The 27,873-nt window shown below is 37.8% G+C and overlaps 2 protein-coding genes across 2 annotated transcripts; one reads left to right on the top strand and one right to left on the bottom strand.

Moving 5' to 3' along the window:
- The first annotated feature begins 4,215 nt into the window (after window positions 1-4,215).
- Window positions 4,216-13,249, top strand: ETH (Ecdysis triggering hormone). Its single transcript, XM_083120852.1, has 4 exons — window positions 4,216-4,445; window positions 10,070-10,272; window positions 11,657-11,819; window positions 12,855-13,249. The coding sequence occupies exons 1-4, from the start codon at window positions 4,409-4,411 to the stop codon at window positions 12,956-12,958; spliced, it is 507 nt and encodes a 168-aa protein (XP_082976978.1). The 5' UTR covers window positions 4,216-4,408; the 3' UTR covers window positions 12,959-13,249.
- Window positions 13,250-16,067: 2,818 nt separating this feature from the next.
- On the bottom strand, window positions 16,068-27,180 carry LOC145986614 (uncharacterized). Its single transcript, XM_083120839.1, has 5 exons — window positions 27,170-27,180; window positions 21,243-21,364; window positions 20,097-20,252; window positions 17,599-17,880; window positions 16,068-16,174 (listed from the first exon to the last, which is right to left on the bottom strand). The coding sequence occupies exons 3-5, from the start codon at window positions 20,155-20,157 to the stop codon at window positions 16,086-16,088; spliced, it is 432 nt and encodes a 143-aa protein (XP_082976965.1). The 5' UTR covers window positions 20,158-20,252; window positions 21,243-21,364; window positions 27,170-27,180; the 3' UTR covers window positions 16,068-16,085.
- Between the last annotated feature and the right edge of the window lie 693 nt (window positions 27,181-27,873).

Genomic DNA, 27,873 nt, shown 5'->3' with positions numbered 1-27,873 from the left:
GTACTAAAGAGATAGGTTTGGAAGTTAACAAAGAGAAAACTAAATATATGCTTACAGGCCGAAACCAAGTGTTAGGTAATAATCAAAGTGTAATTATTCATAATAACTCGTTTGAACCAGTTTCAAAATTCAAATACTTAGGAGTAATATTAACAAGTGAAAATTATATTAAAGAGGAAATAAAAAGTAGGCTTAATTCAGGAAATGCATGTTACTTCTCTCTTCATAAACTTTTGTCTCCTCGTTTAATATCTAAGAAACTAAGAGTTAAAATATACAAAACAGTAATTTTGCCTGTAGTATTATATGGATGTGAAACTTGGTCCCTTACATTGAAAGAGGAACATAAATTGAGAGTATTTGAAAATAAGATCCTTAGGAAAATATTTTGGACCAAAAAGGGATGATGAGGCAAGTGAGTGGAGAAGGTTACATAATTTAGAAGTACATAATTTGTATTCATGTCCAGATATTATTAGAATGATTAAATCAAGAAGACTTAGGTGGGCAGGCCATGTGGCACGAATGGGAGAGGAAAGAGGAGTTTACAGGATTCTTGTTGGGAAACCTGATGGTAAGAGACCTGCAGGAAGGCCAAGACGAAGATGGAGGGACAACGTTGAGATGGACCTAAAGGAAATCGGTAGGGATGGAAAAGAGTATATAGATCTTGCTCAAGATAGGGACAGATGGAAGGCCTGTGTTGCTGCAGCCATGAACCTTCGGGGTTAAGAAGGCTAGAGAGTTCGTTAGTTAGTTATTTTATGAATATAGTATTTACATACAAAGCCATTTCCTGATCATAACGCTTGATTGAAAGAACCAAAACAGCAGGCAGAACTCGAAAGCCACTGAAGCATCAGCTAGCATTTCCCATCGAGCAATTGATAACGCTACTGGTCATGGAAAAGTTATATTCGGAGCAGAGTGGAATTGAGGATGGCAGACAAGGACGTGGACCCTTTACGTCCAAATAGCTCCTAGACTCTTTTTTTCTTGTTTATATTTATAGAACGCTCACTCTGGCGTCAACCAGCGCTAATTACGATGCAAGTGTTACAAGGGCCCTGGTCGATAACAGTTGGGCAACACTTTACAGCCCTACTTAAATCACCCTAGTCTAGATATGTCTCGCGAAGAGCTTCTCGGAACGCAGAAGGGTGCGTGTGGTGCCCTCATGATCTCGGGTGATATCATTGATAACTTCCGTAACCTCCGCGGGGGGTCTCTGGTGTGGCAGGTGGTCTCGTAACCCAAATCTCCCGTTCATCCTTTCACCCCCTCGCTCGGCGAGGTTTTAAGTCAAGACCCACCGGCGGGGGAAGTCACTTGGTTCTTCAACAGGTGAGTTGGTGGAGCCTGCCATGGTTGGAAAGTGCATGTGTTCACTTAAGTCACCAGTTAGTAGGTCTTTGTAGCACTTAATACTACACTTGTTAGAACGATTTGTGTTCTGCCGGACCCTTGATGTCTCTTAGTAATGGCTTTTGTCAAGAACCGTATAGATATGCTGAGAATTTCTTCTAAACCATTTAGATGCATCGTAACGTAAGGTAAAGTTCTCCGAGCCATGAAGGTACACTTGAGGGATGTCGGGGTAGGTACCCACGCATTCTTCATCTCGGCCATTTTGGAGGTTATGTGATCAGCACCTTGTAAATTGGATTTGTTAGCAAAATCCGTGTCTGAGTGGTTAACACAGCGCTCTATGACGCCAGGGATCTCCGGTTCAAATCCCGGCCTGGGCATGAGTGTTCTTTGTGAGTGTCCCTTCTTCATTAAATTCATCATGTCGTCACTCATCCTCATCTTCAAGATTAGCTAAAAGTGGCCGAAAATCTCTAAGTTAAATGAACGAACTCAATCAATCAATTTTGTTGGCAACATATTGGTAATAGTTTCTCGGTACCTAATCCTAATTGATTGATTTTGTTCATTTTACTTCGCTTGCCTGCTACTTTTGACTAATCATGGAAATGAGGATGATATGATATAAAATTGATGAAGGAACACTCACAAAGAACACCCATGCCGCCTCTGCGGTCGGCCTAGTCCTATTTCCTAGAAGAATAGGAATTTCTAACACAAATCTAGTTTTTCATGGTCTGGAACATCGTGTTAGTGCTTTAAAACAAGACACATCTACTCAGACTTAATCACATCGTACTTACCAACGAGCAGAACGTACCGAATGGAATAATACGTTACTTTTTCCTTACTTGGTAAGGTGTTTCCGAAATTATATGAGTGGTTGTAACGATACTGTATTGAGTTGCGTTGCTGCTTTAAGTCCACTATATGCACAGATAGGCTAATCACGACTGGACCTACAGTTTAAAGTGGAATCCGAATCACTATATTTACCTCCGCCGGGTATCGAACCCCGGACACCTTCATTATAAGGCAACGAAGATACCACTGCACCATCCTTCAGAACTGAAGGATCCATTTGCCAGGACGAAGCGTGCTTTGTGCTGTGTTGTTTTAAACTTGTACAAGTAAAGTTACACTGAGAAAGCCACTGGCGTACGTAGAGGGGGAGCTGATGAAACTACAGCTCCCTCTGACATTTTTAGCAAATTAACATTTTTCAAATAAAAGCAGCGAAGAACGCGGGGGGGGGGGCGACTATCATTTTTGAGAGCTGAAAGTTCTAACTATACGAGATATCTTATTGTGTATGCCGCTCCCCTAGAATGTAAGTATGTACTATTCACCTTTACAACTCCAGCTCCTCCCCAAAAAATCCTGCGTACGCCAGTGGGGAAAGCATGCACTAGAACAGATACTTGTGATACTTGTCTAAACAGTTAAAAATCTTGATTGTATGACAAAATAATGACGTTAATTTTGGACGCAAAATAACTGTTACTCAACGCTTTCTTTTAGTAACTTACCTAAGTGTAGGTAATTGTAGGTAATTCTATCGATCATGTGCATTCTAATTAAGATTTTAAACCTTCAAGATCTTATATATTCCTTATCCTTGTAAGTATAGATGTCGCATTAAGTAACAAAACCGTTCACATATAATTCAGAGTTTATTACTAAAAAGTATTGGATTTTTTGGATTATACTTTGTAGCTATGATTTTATTTTTATTGTAAGGTATCTATGGGTAAGAGTATGTGAACAATTAAAGCAGATGATAGCTCACGAATGCAGTTGCCCCTAGAGGATAGTTTACATTTTCATATATCTTAAACAGGATTGGAATAGCTAATTAAGAACGATATTTGATGACGACTCACGTGTCACAATTTTGGTAAATTTACTGATTACATTGCAATTTTGTTATAGAATTTACATTTTGCATGAAGATAGGTCTGCATAAATTTTGTTTAACTTTTCATTGCTTTTATTTACCCAGTATATTTGACACAGGATGAAGACCTAAAATGTACTAACCTTTTTTAAGATGAGTGTGTCCAGATTTAATTGAAATTTCGATATCCAGTCTTACAATTTGCAAAACGTTTCTGTCATAAACATTTCCGATTAGCTTATATGAGCTTGAAGTGGACGTACATTTTTTTCTACACTCCTCATGAATGGAAGATGTTCAGGATTTCAATCCTTGATTTAAGGCTGTACTAAAAGCAATTTTGTTGCAACCTTTTGATAACAGATGGCAGGATCGATGTCACAGCAACTGACTGTCATGTTGCCAAATCTACGCGTAAAAATAATAAAAGTAGACACATATAGGTTGGTCGATCAGAGTATTCGTTGATGAGAGAGGGTTAATGGATTTTTAAAAAGTAAGTAAATGTGGAGCAGCGTAATTGATTGCACAAAAGAGAGAATTCAGCAACGAAAGTTTAAGACGTTTAGAGTTTACAGACAGAAGAGATTGAGTGATGTTACACTTGTTTTTCATCCCGAGAAGTACATCGATAGAAGGTTTAACTTAACCCGAAAGAATCAATAGTCGAAATGCGTTTCCATTTTGATCTAAAATAAGCCGCACTATTTACAGATGGACTCCCCTTTTTTCCAGGAATCGACTTCTGCAAGAACCACCATCACCGCTTTCATGTTGTCTTTCCATTCTTACAAAATCTTCCCCCATTCTACCTCCTCCGCGGCGAACACCTCTTCACCCACTCACAGCAGAAGACCGCGGGGGAAAAGAAATTGAAGCAGCACCCTCTCAGGACCTCTCTTTACAAAACCAAGCAATTAATTTGTGTTTACCCTTACTTTCCGCAGATCTGCGTCATCGTGCGATTCCTCGTGTGGACACAGAGGCCGCCCAAGAGCAACAAGTGGAGGAAGGGGAGGATTCCCGCCCGCGATCGCACCCTTAGGAGTCCAGCGACAACTTCCATCTAGGTCCGAGCTATCTGTCTGCAGAATCACTCACTCTCGCCTGCAAGGATACGTAACGTAGCGACAAGAAGATACCATGAGCATTGGCCAATGCAGTTACCTTATTTATTTTGGTAAGTACTTCCCAAGGTCTCTATAATAGTTTTAGGGAACATTACAATGTCTCAAACATGCAGGTAATGCTTTTTTTGCTTCGAGTTTGTTTCTCCTTGGAGGTTCACACTATAGAACACCCTGTTCTCATTTACATAAGTACGAAAACGAATCTTGGAATCAGTAATGACTTTTTAAAAACATGTATCTTCAAACATTATCCAGACTTTTTCATTTGGAGGTTTGAAAGATGTTTTTCAAGGGAGTATAAGGGTATATTTAATGCAAAAGTGACTATTATTGGACTCTTACGAACAATATTGTGCAGTGATGGGAAAACTTTGGGGGTGTGTATATGGCTTGATTACACCTATTTAGAGTTATTGCTTTCTTTGCGATTAATCTATAGACTGCCACGCTGAAGACTCAAGTTCGAGGTGTGAAATTTTAAGCTGGAATTTTGAAAGCAATGTATGTAGAGATGCTGTGGGATGTGCCCACCCTCTAAAAACATAAGTTGGGAGGGAAAGGAAGCCGGAGCGTGGTGCTGATTATATCATCTCTACAAATTGCTGACATCGCGGGTCCCTATGCATCCATGACATGTTGGAATGTGCAGAGGAGCTTTACCTTTTCACCTTGTAAAAGAAGAAAAACTACCTAAAATAACCAACAAAAGAGAGCATTCGGGCCAGCCTTGGGAGACAAAAATGTACATTCCCGACGAAGGACCTCAACTCAACTGAGTTGAAAGTTAGAAGGCCTTGTTTCAAGTGCACGTTATGGACAGATAGGCTAGTTGACGGTGAACCTACCGTTTAAAATGGGATCCGAACCGGTCTGTATCGAACTCGGGACCTCTTGATTACAAGGCGACGACGTGTTCCACTACGCCATCGGGTAGGCCCTGACGAACTGAGTTTTAGTCCCGACTGGATCATGGCCGTTCTTTGTTTTTCATTTTTCCTTATCAGTTTCATCCCTCATCCTCCATGTCGCGATTAACTTAAAGAAGTAAAAGTAGAAAGGAAGTGTCTCTTCAGAAAATTTGGTGTCGCGAAAGTTCCGCTCAGCGTAATATCCGTTCACACTTCCAAGAACCATTAATGACCCTCCCCCACCCTAAGAGAAATCAAATATTCATGTATTATATTTATTTAATATTTTATTCCCATCACACTTTTTCCAGGCTGTGGACTGGCTAAATAATTGAAATATCTTTCAGCTATTTAGGCGGTTTAAAATCTGTTTATAAAAACTTCGTCATTATTTTCTTGCTAGAAAGCTTTTCAAAATCTACATTAACTATCTTAGGTCTCCATCCTGGCACAGCTTCTAGGATGTCCTGAAATAGTCAGTCTTGCATAAGTATCATTCTTGTTGCTCGGCAACAAAACAAACACGATCAGATGTACGAGTATGTTCGTTTCTTCGTTGCTGCTCCCAAAATCAGCGTGAATTGTGTAAATTGGGCAGAACGATTTGCTTGAACCTTTAAACGTTACGTTCATGAAAAGTTGTCCTAAATCTTTGTAACTCAGGCCACCAGCTAGCTATTTAACGTGATCCTTTCTTAAAGGTGGTCCAAGGTTTTCATTTTCTTAGCGTACACGATGGTCTTTTAAGTATCCTCAGAACAAAAATATCCAGGGGTGTTAGTTCTGGCGACCGAAGTTACCATTCATAGTAACCTGACTTTTGCCTCAACCTGTAGATTGATTTCAATAAAAGTGTTTTTTTTTCATTATACAGTAAAACATCGTTAATCCGGACTAATGGGGGGGAGTTGACCGATTTAACGAAAGTCCGGATTAACTGAAATAACCTAACAGAACAGTAGAAAGTGGATTAAAACTCCGTCTATAGCAACAAAACACGTTTATTATGGTGTATTTAAAGGGCATAGTCCTAAATACACTATACAGTACAGTAAAATGTTACGGAGCAATATAACGAATGCTATTGTTGACTTCTAGCCACATTTAAAACCTTGCATTCTGCTTTTTTTTTGTCTTTTGCCTGTCCGGATTAAGCGAAGTCCGGCTTATCTGGATCCGGATTAACGAGGTTTTACTGTACCTCAAAACGTCATAGAATTGCAGTTGAGACCCAAAGATTAAAGCACATGATCTTGTTACAACAATTTAGTTTTAAATTAAGCAAATAACAATCAAGTTATATCAATATACATATATATCAATAACGATATTCTGCAAAGAAATGCTATTTTCAGAAAGTTGATGTATGTTGAAAAGGGATATGGAACCTTCATGGTTCTTATCATATTAAGAGTACAGGGGGAAATCCTGTTCTCAATGGCATTAAATAGCTCTCTTATGGTGTAACTGTACAGACGAGAAACTTTTTAAGTGTTGAGAAATATGAAAGTTTAAAAATGGTATACTATGGACAGTAACGAGCCTTTAAAGTTTGAATTTGTTTGTTCCCTTGTAAAAACAGGAATATGACTTAGTTCTTTCTCCATGGACTGTTCGTGTGGATAGACCCTATTACACGAGTGGGGGATCGCATGAAAATACACAACCCGATTTTGATACCAGAACAATGAACTCTTGCAGCTATTGTTGGTAGCTAGGTCATGTCCATCCTCAAAGTATTCGAGAAAGTCTTATCGCACTAGCCTTGAACTAACCACCCACACTTGGATCGCTACCAAGACGTACCCAGGAATCGATGGCCTTGTTCCACCTCTCTCTTTTGGAATGAATCTTATTATCTTCCTCCGTCACGCTAGAAACAGCGAACGAGATTAAGTAGAACGATTAATGTCAGATGACTACTTCTTCTCATTACGTGGCCATTACGCATTCTATAGAAAGCGAGAAGATTGGCAGAGTTCTGGCGTTCCACTTACTCTTCACGGCCAGGTTGATGTAATTATATCTTCAGGCGCAATGGATTTGTCGATAAAGCTTCATTCATTTATTTCCTTTATTTTAGTTCGCTTTTGTACCACTTTTGGATAATTGCAAAGTTGGGGATGAGTGATGAAACTGATGAATGGACACTCACAAACATCCATGCCTAGGCTGGAATTCGAGCCCGGAACCGCTGGCGTCGTAGGTCGATGTGTTAACCACTCCGCCACGTGGGCCAGCTCGATAAAAGCTTAACGCCCACTGAAAACGCGGCAACAGTACTTCTGTTGTCTGCTTCTATTAAAATCAAATGATGTAACTCCCACTACAGTGAAACGCGCGGAATTTCCGTGACATAAGTCTGCAGGTTTCTAGGTAAAAAATTTCCGTTGGCCGCTTCTCCAAATGCTCTCTCGTGTAATTCCGCATCTCTTCGTTGCATTGAATTGAATTGAAATTGTAATTTTTGGTGCACCCGTCACATTACACGGGTCCAGCTCCTTATCATAACTAAAATATAATATAGCATAACATTACTGTAATGTCGGAATAAAAAATATTCTAACTTTGGTTAAAAGCTGAGGCTGGAAAGGGGCACTCAACACACGCAAGGACAAAACATACAATACACACACAGTCCTTAAAGGATTATACCGGTCGTAGGTCCAGACGCCAGAGCCTCGTTAGTCTGCAAAATGCAATCTAGGGTGTAGTACGTGGAAGGGTCGCCCCCTTACACCACAAAAAGGAGGTGTGCATCAGTATTTTACATTTCACCATAGCCGGACCTTCCCAATGGTGCAATGGTAATGTTATCGTCTTGTAATCAAAGTGCCCCGGTTTCAGATCCAGTGCCTAGTATCCTATCTGTGCATAAAGTGGACTTAATATAAACTTTGACACTATAATTTTTATTATATTAAAACTATTTTAGTTTTAGGTGCACAGAGAGGCTAAATTATACACTGGTACTATTTATACAGGACCATTCTCACAGTTAAAATCTTTGACACGTTGAATGAGTCATTGTACACAAATAGGCTAATCATGAATGAACCTATAGTTTAAAGGGAATCGAGAGATCAAAATTGTTCCACCATACCAACAAACTCTTGAATAGCGTAAACGACTAAGGTATGGGAGGCTTTGTTGTAGGTCAAGAAGTCTGCATCAAGTTCAAAGAATTGGATTCTTTACAAATTCTTTACTATGTTGACAAGGACGTATTTAGGGAGGGTTCAGAGGGTCCGCCCCTCCCCAAAGACTTACTTACTAAAATTAAATAATGAAATAATAACTATTATTTATTTCTGCCGAACTTATTGGAAGGCAATGATTGTATTGGGATCATAGGACTTTGACAAAATATTACCAGGAACTTACTTTTTGTCAACTGGATCTTACATCCTTTTTTGATATTCAATAAATATTGAATTGTTTATCTACGAGGCGTATTTTTTAAGTAAGTACCGTTTTGATATATACAAAAAACAAGTAAACTTCTTGTAACAATTTTATTGTTACATGAAAGACCACACTTTTATCTACTTTTCCACATAATTGCCACCAATATTAAGGCACTTATCATATCGAACAACAAGCTTTTGTATTCCGTCCTCATAGAAGTTTGTCGCCTGAGTTAACATTTATGGTACCCATCGTGAGCACAATTTTCGATAGTTTAAGCGTTCGGTAACAATTTCGTACTCGTAGGTAACACTTCTTGAAACTTCAGGGAACTCCTCTGATAACGAAGAAATCGAGAAGCGTCTGTTCTCTTTCACTTTTTCGTCGATTTTCTGCACCAAATCGACAGTGATCACTGAGGGTCGCCCACTCCGTTCCTCGTCATGAACATTCTTTCGGCCATCTTTGAAAGCTCTTACCCATTTGCGTACCATTCCATCACTCATAATGTTTTGTCCGTACACTTCACAAATCTGACGGCGAATTTCAACTGCTTTCACGCCTTTAGCACTAAGAAAACGAATAACAGCGCGTATTTCACAGTCGGCGGGGATTCTCAATTGGCGGAGGCATTTTAAATACGCAAAAGCAAATGTATACACGATCGATTGTTGCCGGAATGGCGTCTGTGGCTTGCCAACAGATATAGGTACACAGTGCGCATGCACGGGACACCGACCGCAGCGCTGCAGCGGCGGAATTTCAAAACGGTACTTACTTTAAAAATACGCCTCGTATTTGACATTAATTTCCTTACTAAGTTAGTTGCTATGCTAATAGATCTTGCTCAGGATAGGGACAGATGGAAGGCCTGTGTTGCTGCAGCCATGAACCTTCGGGTTCAAGAAGGCTAGAGAGTTAGTTACGTAGTTACGTTATTTGCTTTTTTTTACAAATTTTGCTGACCTATACGCAAGCTAGATAACGAATACGTGCTGTGATATCACTATCTTTATACCGTCTCTTTACCTCTTCATGTAATGAAAATGTAATATTAATCAGTTTGAGTATTTCAATTAATACTATTTTAATATAAATTTATATAATTATAATGATTTTAATTTAAACATTATTATTTTTACTATTATTTTGAGACACTTGGTTCGGACCCCTTCCGAAATGTATTTCTAGATGCGTGCCTGTATGTTGCGCCAGGGAGAGCATGTGACGTATTTCTTATTCTAATATTGTATTTCTTCATTTATAATGGAGATGCTACATGTAAATCTTACGGCTTGTATTCAAATGCAGACAGGGAATTATAGAAGTACTGAGATTCTGATTTGTTTCTCCTCCAGGGATTTCTTTGTTGTTGTTCCTCCTCGCCATTTCCCCCGCTTCGTCGTCTGGGTCCACTGACACCTCCTCGGGAGGGAACTTCTTCCTGAAGGCTTCCAAGTCAGTCCCTCGCATCGGCCGGCGGAGCGACCCTGACAACTACTTCCTCAAAGCATCCAAATCAGTGCCAAGGATGGGCAGGAGACGGACTCTGCCTCCGTGGGTAAGTTAATGATTAGTGCACCCTGTATATTATTTTTTCATATATATTGTCTGAGTGGCTTGTTTTCCAGCGATATGTAATTGATTAATAACTCCTAATCTTTGGCGTTCCTGACGTCGGTGTGTGTACAGCGTAGCTAATCGAACGTATCTGATTCTTATAATAGGTACGGAAAACCACTTTACTCTTGTTTAAACATACATACAACACATACACACTCCCCCTCTCTCTCTCACACACACACAAAGAGGCGCGCCAACTTAAGATACATTTTTGGGGAACAAGATCAGCATAAACAATACTCTATATATATAAATATACGTAAAAGGTGTCCTTCTCCATGAATTGGGGGGGTAGAAAGTGCCTTGCCCCCCCCCCCCCCCCACAAAGCATGTGCACACATAATCGGACGCTTCTCCTCACTTTACAAGTGACGTACGTGTTATGCTTTCCGTCCTGTACAGGACGTATGGTTTGTTTACAACGCCCCCTTTCGGCAGTGTTCAGTTATAAACAAAGAAGCCTAGGAGTGCGCAAGGAGACAAGCGGACGATGTGTACAAACAATCAAGTCAGTGGCGGATCGTGACCATACATTCGCAAACGGTTTGTTTATGACCCTATGTTTACTGAGACATTTTGCTTCTACTATCGTGTACTTTCCACCATTTCCGTTTGCGCTATCACTTCTGCTACACCCTGTATATAGTTAAATCCCCGTCCACAGAGACTTTGCTTGACACTCTCATGACCTTATTTATTTTACCAGACGCTGATCATTATCGTGGTATCTGCTTAGAGGCTTGTCCTTGGTTTTGGCTTCTTTCGCCAGCCTCAGTAGAGGACTGGTCAGCGTAACGTCCTACGAAGCCGGCTGCCACATGTTCGAACCCTGCTCAGGCATTGATGTATCATTGTTTCTTCACCATTTCATCATTCATCCTCATCGTCGCGATTAATCCAAGACGTAGAAAAGCGATGTAAAATAACCGAAACAAAATATCATGACATCCACATCTCCTAAACTGTTCACTGCATTCCCGATTTTTTTTCACAAAAATTCAGTTTTTGGTCCGGGGTTCGAATTCCGGCCTGGGCATGAGTATTCTTTGTGAGTATTCCGCCATCAATTTCATCATAGCATAAACCAAATCTTTTAACCAATTGATCTTAATTTATAGTCATTCTAGAGGATTTTTTAAACCTAAAAGTATAAGCAGACACATTTACTGGTCAAAACACGTCAATTGAACCTAATTTTGTCCGCCACGAAAAGTAATCATTTGCCAATATAAGTACCGACATTGTATTAAAAAAAATGTGCAGATTTAGAAACTAATGGAGCGTAACATTTTACAAACATTTCATCTTTCTCCGCCCAAAAGGTCGAGAGCGCGACTTCCGACTGGGACAGCTGGCCGTGGTTCCGGGCGGACAACTGGGGATCGGCTCCTGATCCAGGAATGGGCATCCTGAGGGAAGGCCCCGTGGGGTTCATCCGGCCACAGAGATCAGAGCAAGAAATGCCAAACTACCAAGCAGAAGACGGTAAGTGTTTGCTACGTTTCTTTTGCACAGAGTAAAATAACATGATTGTGGTCATTACTATAGTGGAACCACAAGTAAAGAAACCTGCGCAGACCCGCGACTCCTGTGCACCGTACTCCCGCGAGGAGGGGAGGGGGAGAGTGGACCATGTTTCCTTATGGCCCCAGCTCAACGGAAGTAGGCTGCGCGGGGACTTTTCGTCCAAGGTATATTTCCTTGTGGTCGCTCTATATCTTCACTCAGAATCAGAAGCGTCTCGTGAACGCATGCGGTGCATGCTGTGCATGCGTCAATTTGGGAAAAAAGAACAGCTTGCTCTGCGACGACATTCATGAGCATTTCTACATTCTAATTTCTTCATATAGAAGTATTTATTTTACACGAGAACCCCGTAATGTGACGGGTGCAAATGGTCCGTGCTGACACATCGACAGTTTTATTTCAATCATCAATAAAAAAAACTTTATTAGGCTGTATCTGAGAAGAAAGTCAAGGGTTATTTCTGTAATTTCTACTGCTTTCTTTGTATTTTTCATTCCATCATTTTCTACGTCGCACAATTAGAAAAAAAAAAACTGCTTTTAAAGCGACACACTGAGTGGTTCCATGAAGCCCACACCACATTTTGGTCAACGTTCAATTTGAGAAGTGTTAAAATGGTGTGCCATTTATCTGTGCAACCAGAATTGTTAAAGATCCAAGAATTTTAAATAAATTCAATTCCGGTCCAGGAGAGAAAAATATGCAAGCGTAAATGGATTCTGGACCGTAAAGAACCTTTTTATCTGTAAAGTATTTCAATTCGGTCCAGAAACCTTTTTTCCTGGTGAAAAAACTAAAAAACTAACTATAAATAAGGCATCTCTAACCCCGACATCTATTGCCGCATCAACACGGACTTTCCACCTATCCCTCTATCTTGGACAACATCAATCCAACCTTTACCACCCTTCCCAATTTCTATCCAGCCCATCTCAAATCGCAATCTTTTACAATTCTAAATTTTTATGTGTATCAAAACCTTGATCATTCCAGACGGGAGCGCCATGTGGTTGAGCGGTGCCCCTGAGGAGATGTCAAAGCTTCCTTTCTGGAAGACAGACGGATTCTGGTCCCAACGAAGGTGGAGGGAAAAGTAAGGTCATCTGACAATGGAACTGGAAGACAATGTGAGGTTCTGACAATATTTTTAAATTTCAATTATTGTCTCCTGAAGGGTATTCTACAATAAGGATAAATTGAGATGCAATATGGACTGCAGGAATAACAAATTGATACAATGTAAGGAATCTCTCCTACTCCCCTTAAGTGTTTGACAATACCACGAAACGCATAATTCGTCTCATTTCATAATTCTTGTTTAGATATTCTCATAATTAGTATCTACTCATTAAGTTATTTGGGAAAATATTGTATGTACCATGGTGGACATTGACAGTTTAATAAAATATTCTGTATATAAAGTTGTGTTGTTCATTGCGATAATGTAGCTAACTTTTGTAATACATGTTTCAAAACGTTTATCCATAGTTCCTATATTCCAAGAGGATGATAATGTTATTTAAATGCCGTTTATAATTGCCAAATATTTTTACAAAGTGTGTTTGTATCACATTAATAACGATGAATTGAAATAACAAATATAGTGTTGCCGACTTATCGGAGGGTGACACTAAGAAAGTTTGTTAATAATTGTCAATCAATTTTTTATGATTTCGTTACGGAAATGATATTATTGTTAAACTTTACAATGACGAGTATAAAAGATTGCACGACATTCAGGACAGACCAGTTTGCGAGGTATCACTCCTAAAATATTATACAACCCGTTCGAGAAACTTTCCTCAGCAAGTTGCCCTACCAATCGCTCGCATCCAACTTGTCAGGTTTTCCAAGCCGATCAGGCAAGAACAGGCCTGAAAGAACCATCAACTGTCAGCGAGTCTGTTCAGTCGATATAATGTTCCACCTACCGTGTGACGTAGTTGAGTCTGTTGACAGTGTAGCAGTGACGAGGTTTAGTGTTTCCAATTGTAAATCAATACAACTACGAGTACATAGAGCTCTTCGAGTTTGATTGAGTTGAGTTGTTATTTTCAGTCAACTTTATGCACAGTAAAGCTAAACGGGACTGTAGCTACAGTTTAAAATGGGGTCCGTGCCACTATGTGCCTCCACCGGGTTTCGAACCCGGGACCACTTGATTACAAGGAGACGATGTTACCACTACGCCGTCGGGGAGGCACCGAGTTTGATTGGCGAGAGATTCAAAAGTTCTGTAATATTCTATTTTTGATAAGATCATATCATAAACAACTCGTGGTAATCGAAACTTATGCATTACTGTCTATCAGTCTTAGCTAGTCCTTACCGTGGGGATGAATGATATTAGATTAAATTGACAAAGAGATGCCCACAACTGATGTACAGTCACGGACACTTCTGGTTGGCTTTCAAAAGGGTTGTTAGAACCCGGGAGTGTTCGTGACCATACAACCAATAACCTTGCCACGGATTTTTTTTTTTTTCGGGTGGGCTCAAAGCTGGGCAAAATATTTTCAGGTGCTTTGGTGGTCAAGGTTACTAAATCCTTTCTTTCTCTCTTTCTTTTCTATATTTTTTCTTCTTTTCTATACTTTTCTTTCTTCACCTTTTCTCTGTCACTTTCTTTCTTCATTCGTTTCTATCTAATTTCCTTTGTCTCTATTTTTCTTCCTTCCTCTGATTTTCTTTCTATCTCTTTCAACAATATCAGTGATCAAGACTTTCCTTGGTACTCTCCGATATATTCATTCCACAACAAAAGAACTCTGTCTCTCCCCCTTGTGGTCAATTGTTTTAGTTATCTATGAAAGAAGATACCAGGTGGGATAGAGGCTATTATTTATAGTTACCACGCCCAGTTCAGGAAAAATATGGAGCTATATTTTGTTACGTGGCAGTGTTGAACCTGTAAAATCTGATCCAAATAATAATAATAATAAAAAATGAGAATCGTGATGATTTGCGGCCATGTCCATGGTAAAATTGGATGGTGTTCTTTGTCAAACTCTTCCGCGGGCGAGTTGCCGTGACGTGGTAATCCTGACTCTTTAGTGCTAGAATGTTACACAATGTTGGTAATGCAAAATGCAATCACAGCAAGGCATCGTCATTCTGAACCACAATCTTTGGCACACCGAGTGTGCTGCATTATAAAGCTTCATCCATTAACATATTATTCAATGCTTAATATTATCAATTTATTTCATACAGAAAATTAAATAAATTAATAACTGGCGGAAGGCAGCTTATTTTTTTTTTTTTTCCAGAAATGCACTTTTGAGTGAATATATAAGAAATTATCGGAGAGTAATAATTAGACGTCTGATGACTGATGCCATGTCAATTTGTCATTTGCAACCAATAATGATCATGTGCAGCAATTCATGGATTTTTGACTGGCGATTTTATGGGTTGAGTGAAAAAGTGCCATTTTTGCCTGAAATGAACTGCTAACACAGTTTTTCTTATGCCAAGCATTCATGCTATAATGCTTGTTTTTTTCACTCCAAATGTGGGCCTTCAATTTTGAAATTAAGTTCATCTCAAGTACAGCAGATATTAACTTGAGCCAAAAGACTTAGTAAAAATCATCTTGTATTCCACAGGTAACAATGACCACCAAAATGCACTAGATGATAGCCCTGCTACCACCTAGCCGCCATCTCATCATGTATTTAAATGGCGGAAGTGAGTGAGAATACTTAAATTCAATACCATTTGGACTAAAAACATATAATTCATTGATTGATTGGGTTTATTTTACTTTGCTTTTCTGCCCGTTTTAGCTAAGATGAGGATGAGTGATGCAATGGTGAAATTGGTGAAGGAACATTCACAAACAACACCCATCCCAGGTCGAGATTCGAACCCTGAACCTTTGGTGTCATAGCGTGCTGTGATAAAAAACATACGTGTATAAAACGTCTGTTTAACATCAATCGGTAGACTGTGTATGGTATCTGAATTGATTTTAAAGAAATGTCCAAAATGATGATATTTGCCAGTTTAAACAAAGACAAAAAAGTTTCATAGGTACCTTGAAGAAAAACTACTTTAAATAAATATAAAGTATTTATTTGACAAAGTTTGTTAAATATAATTTTCTGCAAACAAGCGTTTAATGGGTTCGAACATTAAATGTATTATTCTGATGATTTCATGCAATTTTGAGAAACTACATTTCATCCTGATTTAAAACCGAAAAATTGTCATTTACAGTCGTTAAAATATGTAGTTATAATTAAGCTGGAAACCAATGTCGGGGGTTGCTCCCGAATGAAAGGATAGTACGACAGGGCTTCCATATGTTGCTGTAATGAAAAACCTTCATTTAAATGCTATACATACTAACATACAAGTTATAATAGGTAAATCATAATAGAGTAAACAACTTTAAGAATTTATTTAGACTAAACTAGCCCATATGGAACACAACAATGATATTTGTTTTGTATCAATCAGTAACACTTCAAGTTTCTATGAATGTGTGTCTACAGAAATCTTCAATGTGACTTCCACCAGTTATGCCACCCACACACATCCCATCGAAACTCTAGTTCTTGTCACACTTTTCTCAAGAACTCCTTGTCCATAAATCATCTCTCCTTTAGCTGTTGCATATTCTGTGGCATAGATGGCGCATAGACTTTGTCTTTCACAAAGCTCCAAATGCAGAAGTCTAGGACTAGTGGTGTAAGGTCTGGGAACTTTAAAACACAGCCTGCTTTTTCTGCACCTGCGAAGGTCGCCATTTTCTTTAACACACCAGCGCCACAATGACCGTGTTTACAAAAGTCTTGTGCATTTTCTCATTGTTATACAGTAAACCTATTTTCAAAAAATGTATTTTAAAAATATTGGAAATGAAGTATACAAATGTAAATGATGAACGTAGAAAATTCTCCTTGTGATAAAACATTTTCCCATGATATTTGAAACTTACGTTCATATTGATGTCAGAAGTAATATCTCGGACATTACTCCACAAAGCAAAATGGCGACCGTTACAAGGGATAGGTGTAATTATGTCGTTATTAGACATCAGTATTACGGTGTGAGATTCTATTCTCTCTCCGGGGGGGGGGGGGGGGCTGAAATCTGTAACTATCGCTATGAATGGAAACAATGCATCGTAATAGGTGTGTAAAATCGGATATTTCTATTTCTGGAAAGTGCAAAAATTGACACTAAAGTTGAGTTTAGATCTATATGCGGTGTTAAATTTATCACTAACTCTGAATTCATTGTTTCCCATGTGATTACAATATGTATTTACATTAAGATTCAAAATATTGGAAATACATAATAAGTGAATTCTGGTAGATTAAATTTGCTTCAATAGTGTCCGTGGGCAAACTAGCCCAAACTTCAAATGTTTCTTCAATTTTGAATTTCTATTACGTGTTAAGAGTTTTTAGGTTACAATGGTGTAAAATAAACTGTTTTGATATGGAGATGTAGAGTTATAAAAATTCATTAAAACATTTCTCCAGATGTGGAACTGATATCTTGTTAGCTTTAGGAAATCGTTGGATTAGAGCATTTTAAAGGACTTTACAAACAGATCATTTGCTACCTACCACTACCTAAAACAGTCTTAAAAGTTTAGCTACACATGTGCTCATACAATGAATCCTTACAATCTAATTGCTATTATTACATAAATTATTCCTACCACAGGAACACAAATTTTTATTATAGTTCTCTTTATCTCTAATTTATGAATGATACGTACCGGTGAACGGGGTTTGTGAGTCGCAGCATAATTTAGTCTTCGGTCCATTTATTGAACTTGTGTAGGAGAGGTAATCATTGCAAACGATAGGAGTTGTCGCACATTGGCTACTATCGTACAATGCAATATTTCCTTGAAAGCTTACTCCACGAGAAGCTTTTGATGTTTTGAAGCAGATGTTGTAATCCTGGTTTGTGAAGTAAGTTGGTGGGACTCCATTCCAATTGAAACTCTCGATTGTGCCACTGGGGTTCGTATAGTACTGCAGACAACCTGCTGGAGCTGGAAAAGTTGATTTTGTATTAAATTATTACTAATTAACATTAAATAATTTTGAAAGAGACGCACATTAATGTAATGCTACACCTTAATCTATACTATAGTATAGAGTCATGACCACTTTTTTTCTTTCATTTTTTTCTTGCCGATAGAAAAGAAAAACTTCTAATTCAAACGTGAATTATTCGACAGTCTGCAGAGTGATTAGAGTAGCGAGATACGAAGCCAGTGGTCCTGCATTCGAATCATCATTGAGTTTGTTCCTTCATCTATTTCACCCTTCACCATTCATGCTCAACGTCACAGATAGAACAGATGAAATAGAAAATAGATATAAAATGACAAAACATACAAATATAAAAAAAAATATTCATTAAATACGATTTTGTTTTTTCGTTCGACTACAATAGTTGCAATTAAGAACTAAAACTTGATGTCACTGAACTCTAAAAAATTAACTCTCGTTGGTAATTTTTTGAATAGCTGATTATTGGCTGCCAATTAATAACCAGAAAGAATTTGATTTGGGTGAGAATCTTAATAATCTGTATTATAATCTCTCTCGCTCGCTATCTCACTCATATTATTGTGGAATCCATAGTTTTCGGGGTCGATAAGATGAATAGTGACACTCCCAATGCCGTTCAAGTCCAAGTTCATTTTACACTATAGTTAGAATTCATTATTTTCCTGTCTAATAGAAGATTGGAATAAATAAATACCCGGGCAACGCCGGGAAATCAGCTAGTATTAAATAAAATAATGAAGATGATGATGCTAATTGAAACCCACTAATCTAAATTTAAACTTGTATCGTGAGTAAAATCAACAACTGTAGATCCTTTTTATGTAATGCCAAAAATATACAGTGCAAAATTTAGTTAATGTTTGAAATGCTGATATTGTCTTGTGTTATTTGTATATCATCAATATGTGACACTATGTAAGATAAATGGAAGAAGAACCATGTTTCTAGTTACTAAAGAGCACGTGCGCAGCAGGTAGCACCATAGCTTGCGATGGTTGGTGGCGATTAACATTACCAAAAACAGTTGCAATTAATAAGTATATCTTACAAACTAAAATCTTTAAATCTTATTTCTTATTAAATGGAAGCCTAATCTATGCTGGCAATATAACTCCTGAAATACTAAACAAGATTACACGCATTTTGATATGAAGATTCACTTAACATTTTTCCGTAGCCAAATTAAAAATTTTCATTGATGAAGACATACTTGTTTTTAGTTGAATGATGTGAATGGATTATAGTATCATGTATTTGACATAAATTCAAGAATTAGTATGAATAGATCATGGCCGTGAACATGACCTCATTATGCACTTTAGATAACATGAAATGATAGGTGTTTATGTCAGTATGGTTTCACAGTACTACAATCAACATCTAGTTAAGAAAAGTTTAATGTTTAATTAATTTTCATATTATTTCGTATCGCACGGAAAGATATTTGCTGCATGAAGTCTATGCCAAGCAAATTTGCTTGATTTGAGGGGGATGGGGCGCGCTCTTTCTCCTTCATGTTTTGGGATTTTGAAGTGGTGTGATGTTATTATTAAAAATACAAATGATTATGAAAATCTATCATTAAATGAACAATGATTTCAGGTATTTCCTGTGCTTATTCATAACAATTTGCGGCCCATATATTGTCAAATATTTATGTGGGCCAACATTACAATACTGAACCTTCTGTTTACATGTTAAATATTTTTGACACGGATAATAGTGTAGGATAATGGGTTTAGCAGGCGGGTACATTTGAAGCTTAATGGTGCTTCATGAGTTGGCAACTGATTTCTAGGAGTTGGCAGCCTTTCCGGCATTCTTTGATGAATTCGCTATAGATTCTTTTAATTATAGATTGTCATAATAATTTGTGAGATGTGTGTTTTTAATAAAAATATCACACCACTTCAAAATTCCGAAACGTGAACGAGAAAGAGCTCCCTCATCAAGCATATTTTTGTTCATTCAAACATTATGGTATGGTGAGATAGCTCGAGTTTTGTGCCCACAATATGCCACTGAGGTTTAGGGTGGGTTGGTTTCATTTGTATAGGGAGATGCATTTGATTATTTCAACGTCATCATATTGGATGTCAAGTTTTATTTCAGTGGGTACATGGAGGGAAGGATGTACACCTGTTCCCCCCGTTCCTGCGCCACTGTTTTTACGAAAGTATGTTTCACTTACCCATAAGATCATAATTTATTTTAGGTGCTAATTGTGTAACTTTTATGCTCCATTCCATCATGGTGGTGTCAGTACCAGGATCAGTACCAGGATCAGCACCAGCACCAGCTACATATTCCAGCTGTACGGGAGACGAACCACTGACCGGAATATAAACTGAAATAAAATAGAATCCATGTATGCTAAGAGCGATTAAAAATGTTGTAACCTAAGCTAGAAGCGAGTTTTTAAAACTAGACATTTCTTTTATTTAGTCAACTGTGAAGGAGCGTATATATGACCTTTCACTAGAAGGTGTAGTCTTAAAGCCGTAAAAAGATGACTAAACTAAACTAAACTAAACTAAGCTGTATTTCATAACAGCCAATTGAGGGGCAGGGCGGCGGTTAGGTGAGTGATGCGTGGTCAGCGTATGGAGTGCTGTTTTTCTTGCTTTCGAGACCGGAGAGAGCACCACTCCATTTTCTCATTAATTGTTTAATATATCAAATTTATATATGCGGTGACTTTGAGAGCCCCACTTACAAAGTGTTGGCGCGTCACTAGTAGCACGCTGGGAATAATTGCAGTACATTTGGGTGACATTGTTTGTACAAAAATTAAAGTTCAGTGGCTTTGATATTTATAGCCTGTATTTTAATGGAATGACCATGAAGGCCATTTACAAAATTAAGTGTACTATGAATTTTCATATTTAGCTTTTGATTTTTCACATTGGTACTCTACTCTAATTTAGTAGATCATCTGAACACTTCCCGCCACATTGTTTTCTTTTCCACAAATACGAGATTAAAATAAGCACTCCATTATGCGAAGAAAAGCTGTGAATTTACTTCTCATTAATGAAATTTTATTTTTACGTTTTTATCTGAAAATGTTACGGAATAATTCGAGTATTCAAATGTAGGAAACAAGACCTTAACAAATGAAATATAATTGTTTGTATGTTTTTCATTGTACGAAGTTAGAAATGACCCTGCATATCAAAAGTACTACTATATTTTTAACACTCTACTGAAGTGCTAAGCTAGGCTTTTAAAAATCTAAAATTGTTCCTTTTCCAACTTGTTTTGACTACATATGTTAGTGTACAATTCTTTGGGCCTTGGGCGTGAATAAAATAACTTGAAACAAAATGTAACTTACAATGTTGGCCAGTGTTTTCACCACAAATTGTTCCAATTCCTTGAATGATAAATTTAGAAACAGTGGAGTCACAGATGCCAGATGTAGCCGGTCCGTCAAGAGAAAACTTCTCGAAGTCCAACCTGAAAAATATTTGTAATAATAACCGAAGTTATTATTTTTTTTTAAATGCCTGAACACTTCCGATAGAATGCTGAGTCATATGTACAAAAAATGTAATTTACTAAACGTTTTGAAGCATTCCTTCATTATAATTATGCATCTTAAAGGTAACCAGAAGCATAACGAATAACACAATCTTAATGAATGAAATTATTTGCCCGCTGCTATAAGAATTATAATCTGTGTTGATAGAAACCTCCTGTGTTTATTACCATAGGCTTGCACAAGTGTGATGCCAGGGGGTGTCTAGGCACTCCTCAATGTGTCCTCATAAATATGAAATGTAAAAATAACCATTAATATAATGAAAATAATGTACGTATTTCGTTTCGTTTAATTTGGAATGCTTCACTCTCACTTTCTCTCTCATACGCATAAGCACTCTCTCGCTCTCTCTCTCTCTCTAAAGCGATGTGTAAAGTAATCAGTAATCACCTAGTAAAGAAGATGTTTTTCACATTATTACTTTTATGAAAGTAATGCGCATTAGAAAACGTGGAAACACTGAAAGTACAGATTTATTTAATGGGAGGGATTTAGCTGATATTACCTGTAAGTAGAGATATAGCATTGTATTTTATTACTATTGTTAGAGTTAGTTATTCTGTACCAATATTGATTTTCAATTGTTTACTTATATTATTTAAATAATATAATTATCGTCACAATGATAGGAAAGCCTGTGCTAAATGAACGGACACTCATCTATAATATTAATATTAAATTATTAAATTTAATATTATAATATTAAAATTTCATCTTCACATACCTAATAGTTTCTGTGATAAGGGAACGTGAAGTTTTTACCTCTTGCTAACAGGTCTGCAAAAAAGCTGACACACCAGTTGGTAGAATACAGTTTTGTTTTACTTCACTCACGGGCAACTCGGGACATGTGCAGACTCACAACCGCTCTGTGCACTGACTGTTCCCCTCCTTGACAATCAGCACATTCGTAATTTCATCGCATTTCAGAGATGAAAGCTTCACTTTGACGTCATCATCTGTCGCATCACACCGTTTCTTTGTTCATCAGAAAGTGCTACAACTCTGTCCCACCTATCTCTGGAGCAAGCGAACGAAAGCAAGTCTCTGCGCAAGTAGTGACACGAGACGGTTCCAGCAATGAACACACGAGAGAAACGGGATTGCGTGGAGGGGGCGACTGAAGTTACCAGCCTTCCCAGAAGCGTGCACTGCTTTGCTCTTCCCACTGAATTTCCCCTACTTTCCTACGGTATGCGCGACCTTGCTCTAGAGATAGTTGGGACAGGGTATACCATAGTCTGGTTTCCTGCGCCAAAGAGTTCTCAGTAGCTTCTGCTACGCGACTCGAGCTGCAGGTCACGTAAAACAAACTCTTCGAAAGCAATATTTATTTACATCATGTATTATTCTTATGGAATGTACAGAATTTAATGACTTCAAACTTCTGCTTCTTTCTGTCATTCATACTTGGAGTTGACTACAATGTTTTAACCCAATTTTTTATGTACGAGTCTTTTGCTCTGTCTCTTAGTTGTATTTTAATGTCTCCTTATCTTTCTAATGTGTTGTGTGTGCCTTATGCAGGTCAATTTACAACCATGCAATTTTACTTTTCCCAAGGGGCTTTTACACTTCTTTCAAAATTAGATAAGGATCTGAGATAAAGGGTTCTCTCCCTTTTAAGTGTGAAGCGTGCAAATTCGCCACATGTATTGACGTACCTTCATTCATTCACTCATTCATTGCAACTGTGTTATTACTTCTGGAACTGATCAATATAATAAGGAATGTAAACTCACTCATCACATTTTATAGTACGTACAAACTGAAAAATGGCATGCAAGATTTTGATCGCATCTCCAGAAACGATGTGGCCTAAGTAGGTAATTTCTTTCTGGACAAATTCACATTTTCGCAGCTTTACTGTCATCCCCACTTCTTGGAGTCGCTGTAGCATCTCATCCAGATGTTGGAGAGTTCCTTGTCGAAAACCAGCAAGTCATCCATATATTGAGTTCGAAACTCTTCGGTTTCAGGACCAATTCATTCCTTTATTTCGAACCTAACAGCTTTTATGCCGATTTTTGTTGTCCATAACAATAAACATAAAAAATGTACACAATTCTTTTACATTAAAATTATCAGTCCCCCCCCCCTATTTTACAGATATAAGATTTCTTTTTAAAAAAAGAGAGAACACTTTGCCTTTTACAATTGAATGTTACACTTCCTTAAAAATGATAACAAACTATAACCAATCCGCACATCCGGATTAACAACTAAACTTAACAAATTTGTTGGAAACTGAACCTTTAGATTATTTAAAGATTTATACAAGATATGTCTCTCTCTATTATATTTTGAGCATTCCAGTATTATATGTTGTGCATCTGCACTTTCCCAGCCACATGCACATTTCTTATTGTTCGTTATTCCAATTTTGGATAAATGTTGCCTAGTACACAAATGGCCCGTTCTCAGTCTATTAATTAATACAATTACATTACTTGTAGCACTTACATGATGAAACCATGGTTTTTGTGTTTTGAATTCAGCAAATGGTCTGTATGATTCTCCAACTGTTGTAAGTTCATTTCGACACCAATCAAACCATTCATTCAGAATTTCCTTCTTTACTCTAGGGAGAAGATCCGTATAGTATAATGATAAGTTCGTAATATTTGGAAGACGCATTGCTTTCTTTGCACATTCATCTATATGAGAATTACCTGTAATATTGCTATGAGCTTTAACCCAAGAAAACTCAATGGTTCTTCCAGATTTTTGTATTGTTTGAACTAATTGTATACAATTTATAATATAAGGGGATAATTTGTAAAGACTCCTGTAAGAAGATTTAAGAGCCTGTAATACACTTTGCGAGTCAGTAAGTATTAAGAACTTTCGTAAATTTAATTTTTGGACATATATTAAAGCTTGGTAAATTGCGTAAGATTCTGCTGTAAATATTGAACAGTCGCGGTGGCTCAGTCGGTAACGCGTCTGACTACCATGCTCAAGGTCCCGGGTTCGATCCCCGGCCGGTTCAAATCCGGGAACTTTTCTAACGTTGGAAGCGATTCCGGCGCCCACCCAGCGTCGAATGACATGGGTACCTGGGGGAAACCCTGGGGCGTAAAGGCGGTCAGGGGCGTGATGCTGATCACATCACCCCCACTCATGACCGGATCAAGAAAGTGTGGGGCGTTACCCCCACACCCCCTATACGCGTTCATGGCGTTGTGCTAAGCACAGGGGAGCACTTTACCTTTTTATTGAACAGTCTTGTGGAAGCCGAAATAATAAGTCTGTTTTATGTTGTAGATCGTACACTGCACATCCAACTCCTGACTCACTTTTAGATCCATCTGTGTATATGAAATAAAAACTTGGCCATTGAGTAAAATATTCCGATATGTGCGAATAACGAGGGAAATTAATATTATCCAGAGACTGTTGAGGATAATCTAATGAAAAAACAGGCCGTGAACGCATCTGTAGAACATCCTGTTATTCTTGACAAAGCGAATTATACAATTCTATCCACATAGCAGCTTTTCTGTTTGTTATTTTTCCTGTTTCATGTAAGTGTATCATATTTGTTAGTACATTGTTGAAAGGATGCTCACAATATGATTTCACTTTCAAGAGCATATTTGCTGCTAACATCTTCTGTCTACATGAAATGGAACATTCACCCGCTTCCATATATACTACTACGTTTGGAGTGCTGTTCATAACGCCTCAAGAATTTTCTTTGTACGACATCAATGGAATTCAATTTTCCTTCTGTCAAGTTACACATTGTTCAGGACCAAATACAGCATGCATGGCAGCTATAAAAATTGATACAGCACTAGATATACCCAGATGAATCACTCACTATCTACAAAAGGATGCTATCAACAAAGCTGACATCTATACATGTTTAGAAATACAAATTCACATAGTGCACTCTCGCAAATCTAAAGATACATTGAACTACTCATAAGATACAATAAATATTAAACAAAAGATATACATTACAAACAAGGTGCAATATTACATATAATAACACGGAAATTACGATTTTTTGCTCAAAATAAATATATTAGTGACATATTTTAAAGTTGTGACGTCACATAAAAATATGGATCATATCAAGTGCTTCTGTATCCAGATAGCTGGTGACCAGTTTGCACGTGTTTGTGAAGTGTTAAGATGTTAACAAGTGTTTTAGATTGTTTTGTTTTACAAGCAGTTTACGTATTACTGGTGCTTTTGTGCAGTCGAATAATGCCACACTATATCCGTACAATTTTAAACAACGGTTTTTTATGTACCACTATTACGTCATTACGAATTATTGTAGGGAAGGTAAAATACGTTTTGCAGCAGAATTCACAGATCTTCCTGTTTCACACAGAGACAGTGTTCGGATACTTGTGAACAAATTTAGGTAATCAGGGTCTGTTCTTGATAAGAAGCGAAGTGTACAACGTCTTGTGCTTACTGGGGAGAAACTAGACGACGTTGGAGCACGATTGATACATGCTTTTCAAAAATCTCTCCGGCGTCTTGCACAAGAAACAGACATTTGTATGACGGTTACATGACGGTTACCAAACTTTTAAACCTGAAGTCATACATTAGAAGAATTGAAAGAAAACATGGTAAATTTCTCGTATCGGACAAACGGATGAAATTTGCTTGTTCATTTAATTTGAATATTCGTACTTATGTATTCTGCATTGAGAAACATTACTTAAGGTGGCATTTCGCTTATTTCACGGGAATAAGCTCTATTTGCGACATATCGAGTAAGTTTTCTTAGTTTCTTTTTGCCTTCGGTAACACGCAAAATGGCGGTCACAGTTTCACTACCGTACTCGGCATGCAGTGTTTCCACCCCACTCCACCCAAAAATACCTACGTAGCCCCACAAACCATTCACGCATAGCCCCACGAACCATTCATACATAGCCCCACAAACCATTTCCGGTAAGGTTAGGTTAGGTAGGGTCACGTATAGGTTACAATAGTTAAAAATTGGTTTCGAAAAAAATATGCGTAGCCCCACACACCATTCTCGCATAGCCCCACGAACCATTGACACATAGCCCCACAAACCATTGACACACAGCCCCACAAACCATTTGCGGAAACGTACCTTCTTCAGTTACAAAAAACACGTGTTTGGAAACACTGATCGGGATTACATCATCACACACAGACTACATCCACCTGGAAGTAAATGGATGCAAGAGCTTTCGTGCATCGGTCACACATTTATATCGAAAAATAGATGATTTACCGGCAAAATTCAATGAACGATGCGAGAAAACACTTCCCCGAACTTCCACAAGTATAAAGAAACTGCATTCGGTAAGTAATTTCTCCTGTAAATTTGAAGAAATCCGTTTGTCCGATACGAGAAATTTACCGAAAACATCACGAGAGAATCTGAAGTAATTTCGGAAGAGGACCTGTGTGTGTTACTTAAAATATGCCATAAATGTGTGGATGCAGGAGGACATCATTTCCAACACCTCTTGTAACAAGGTACGTGCTCATTTTAATTATAACTGTCCGTGTAATTGTACGAGCTTATTTCATTACATAGCTAGCGGTTCCATTTACGCGCATGTTGCATCCAGTTGTGACGTTCACAAGTCAATAATTTGCACGATTACATTACGTTCATAAATATTTGAAACTAAAACGCGAAGGTGAAGATACAACTTCTATGGGTCTATTCTATTAGTGAAATAACTGAGCAATATGCAGTTCACTATTACCTATATTTCCATTTTTGTCAGACACACTACCACATAATGACTATTGATTCTCGTTGCTATAGCAACGTTAGAATTCCAAATATGTCGTTTATACAGCGTAGAGTGCAATGAATAACATAAAACATAATTAACGTTGTACAAAGTAATAATTATACATTTTTTAAACGTTAATATAAAGTGATTTTTATAATATGAAATTAATAATTTCAATAAACATATAATTATATTGTGCGGATTCACAGGACCGTCACAACATTCCCCTCCTCCGGGAAAATGAAAACTACGAAACAACGAGGAGGAGTTTTCATTTATAAATCAGTCAGATGTATATCAACATAACTACAACAAAGTTACAAATGGACAATATTATCTGACATTCGACAACAACGTGCACATAAACAGATTTGTGCCTAACAGGTAATAACAAATCAGAACATAATACAACATTCAATTGTACAAAATAATAAACAGAATGGTTTCATTTTTTTGAAGTATCTACTCTCATAAATTTAATTCTCAGACGTTGATTCCTCTTTTCTTCCGAACAGTTAAACACTCGAAGATTTGAAAAGTTCACCTTGTCATAATATTGCTGGTTCATTGTGTAAAGAATTGCATTATTGTCCTTAATTTCCTTGACAAGGAATGGCCCAATATACAAGTTGAACAATTTATGAATCTGGCTGTTAATTTTGGAACTAACT

Source organism: Lepisma saccharinum, chromosome 1 (genome assembly GCF_977018435.1).
Source record: "Lepisma saccharinum chromosome 1, izLepSacc3.1, whole genome shotgun sequence".
Classification (NCBI taxonomy): Eukaryota; Metazoa; Arthropoda; class Insecta; order Zygentoma; family Lepismatidae; genus Lepisma; species Lepisma saccharinum.
Note: the sequence above shows the minus strand (reverse complement) of the source record. Positions and strands in the feature narration are given on the sequence as shown.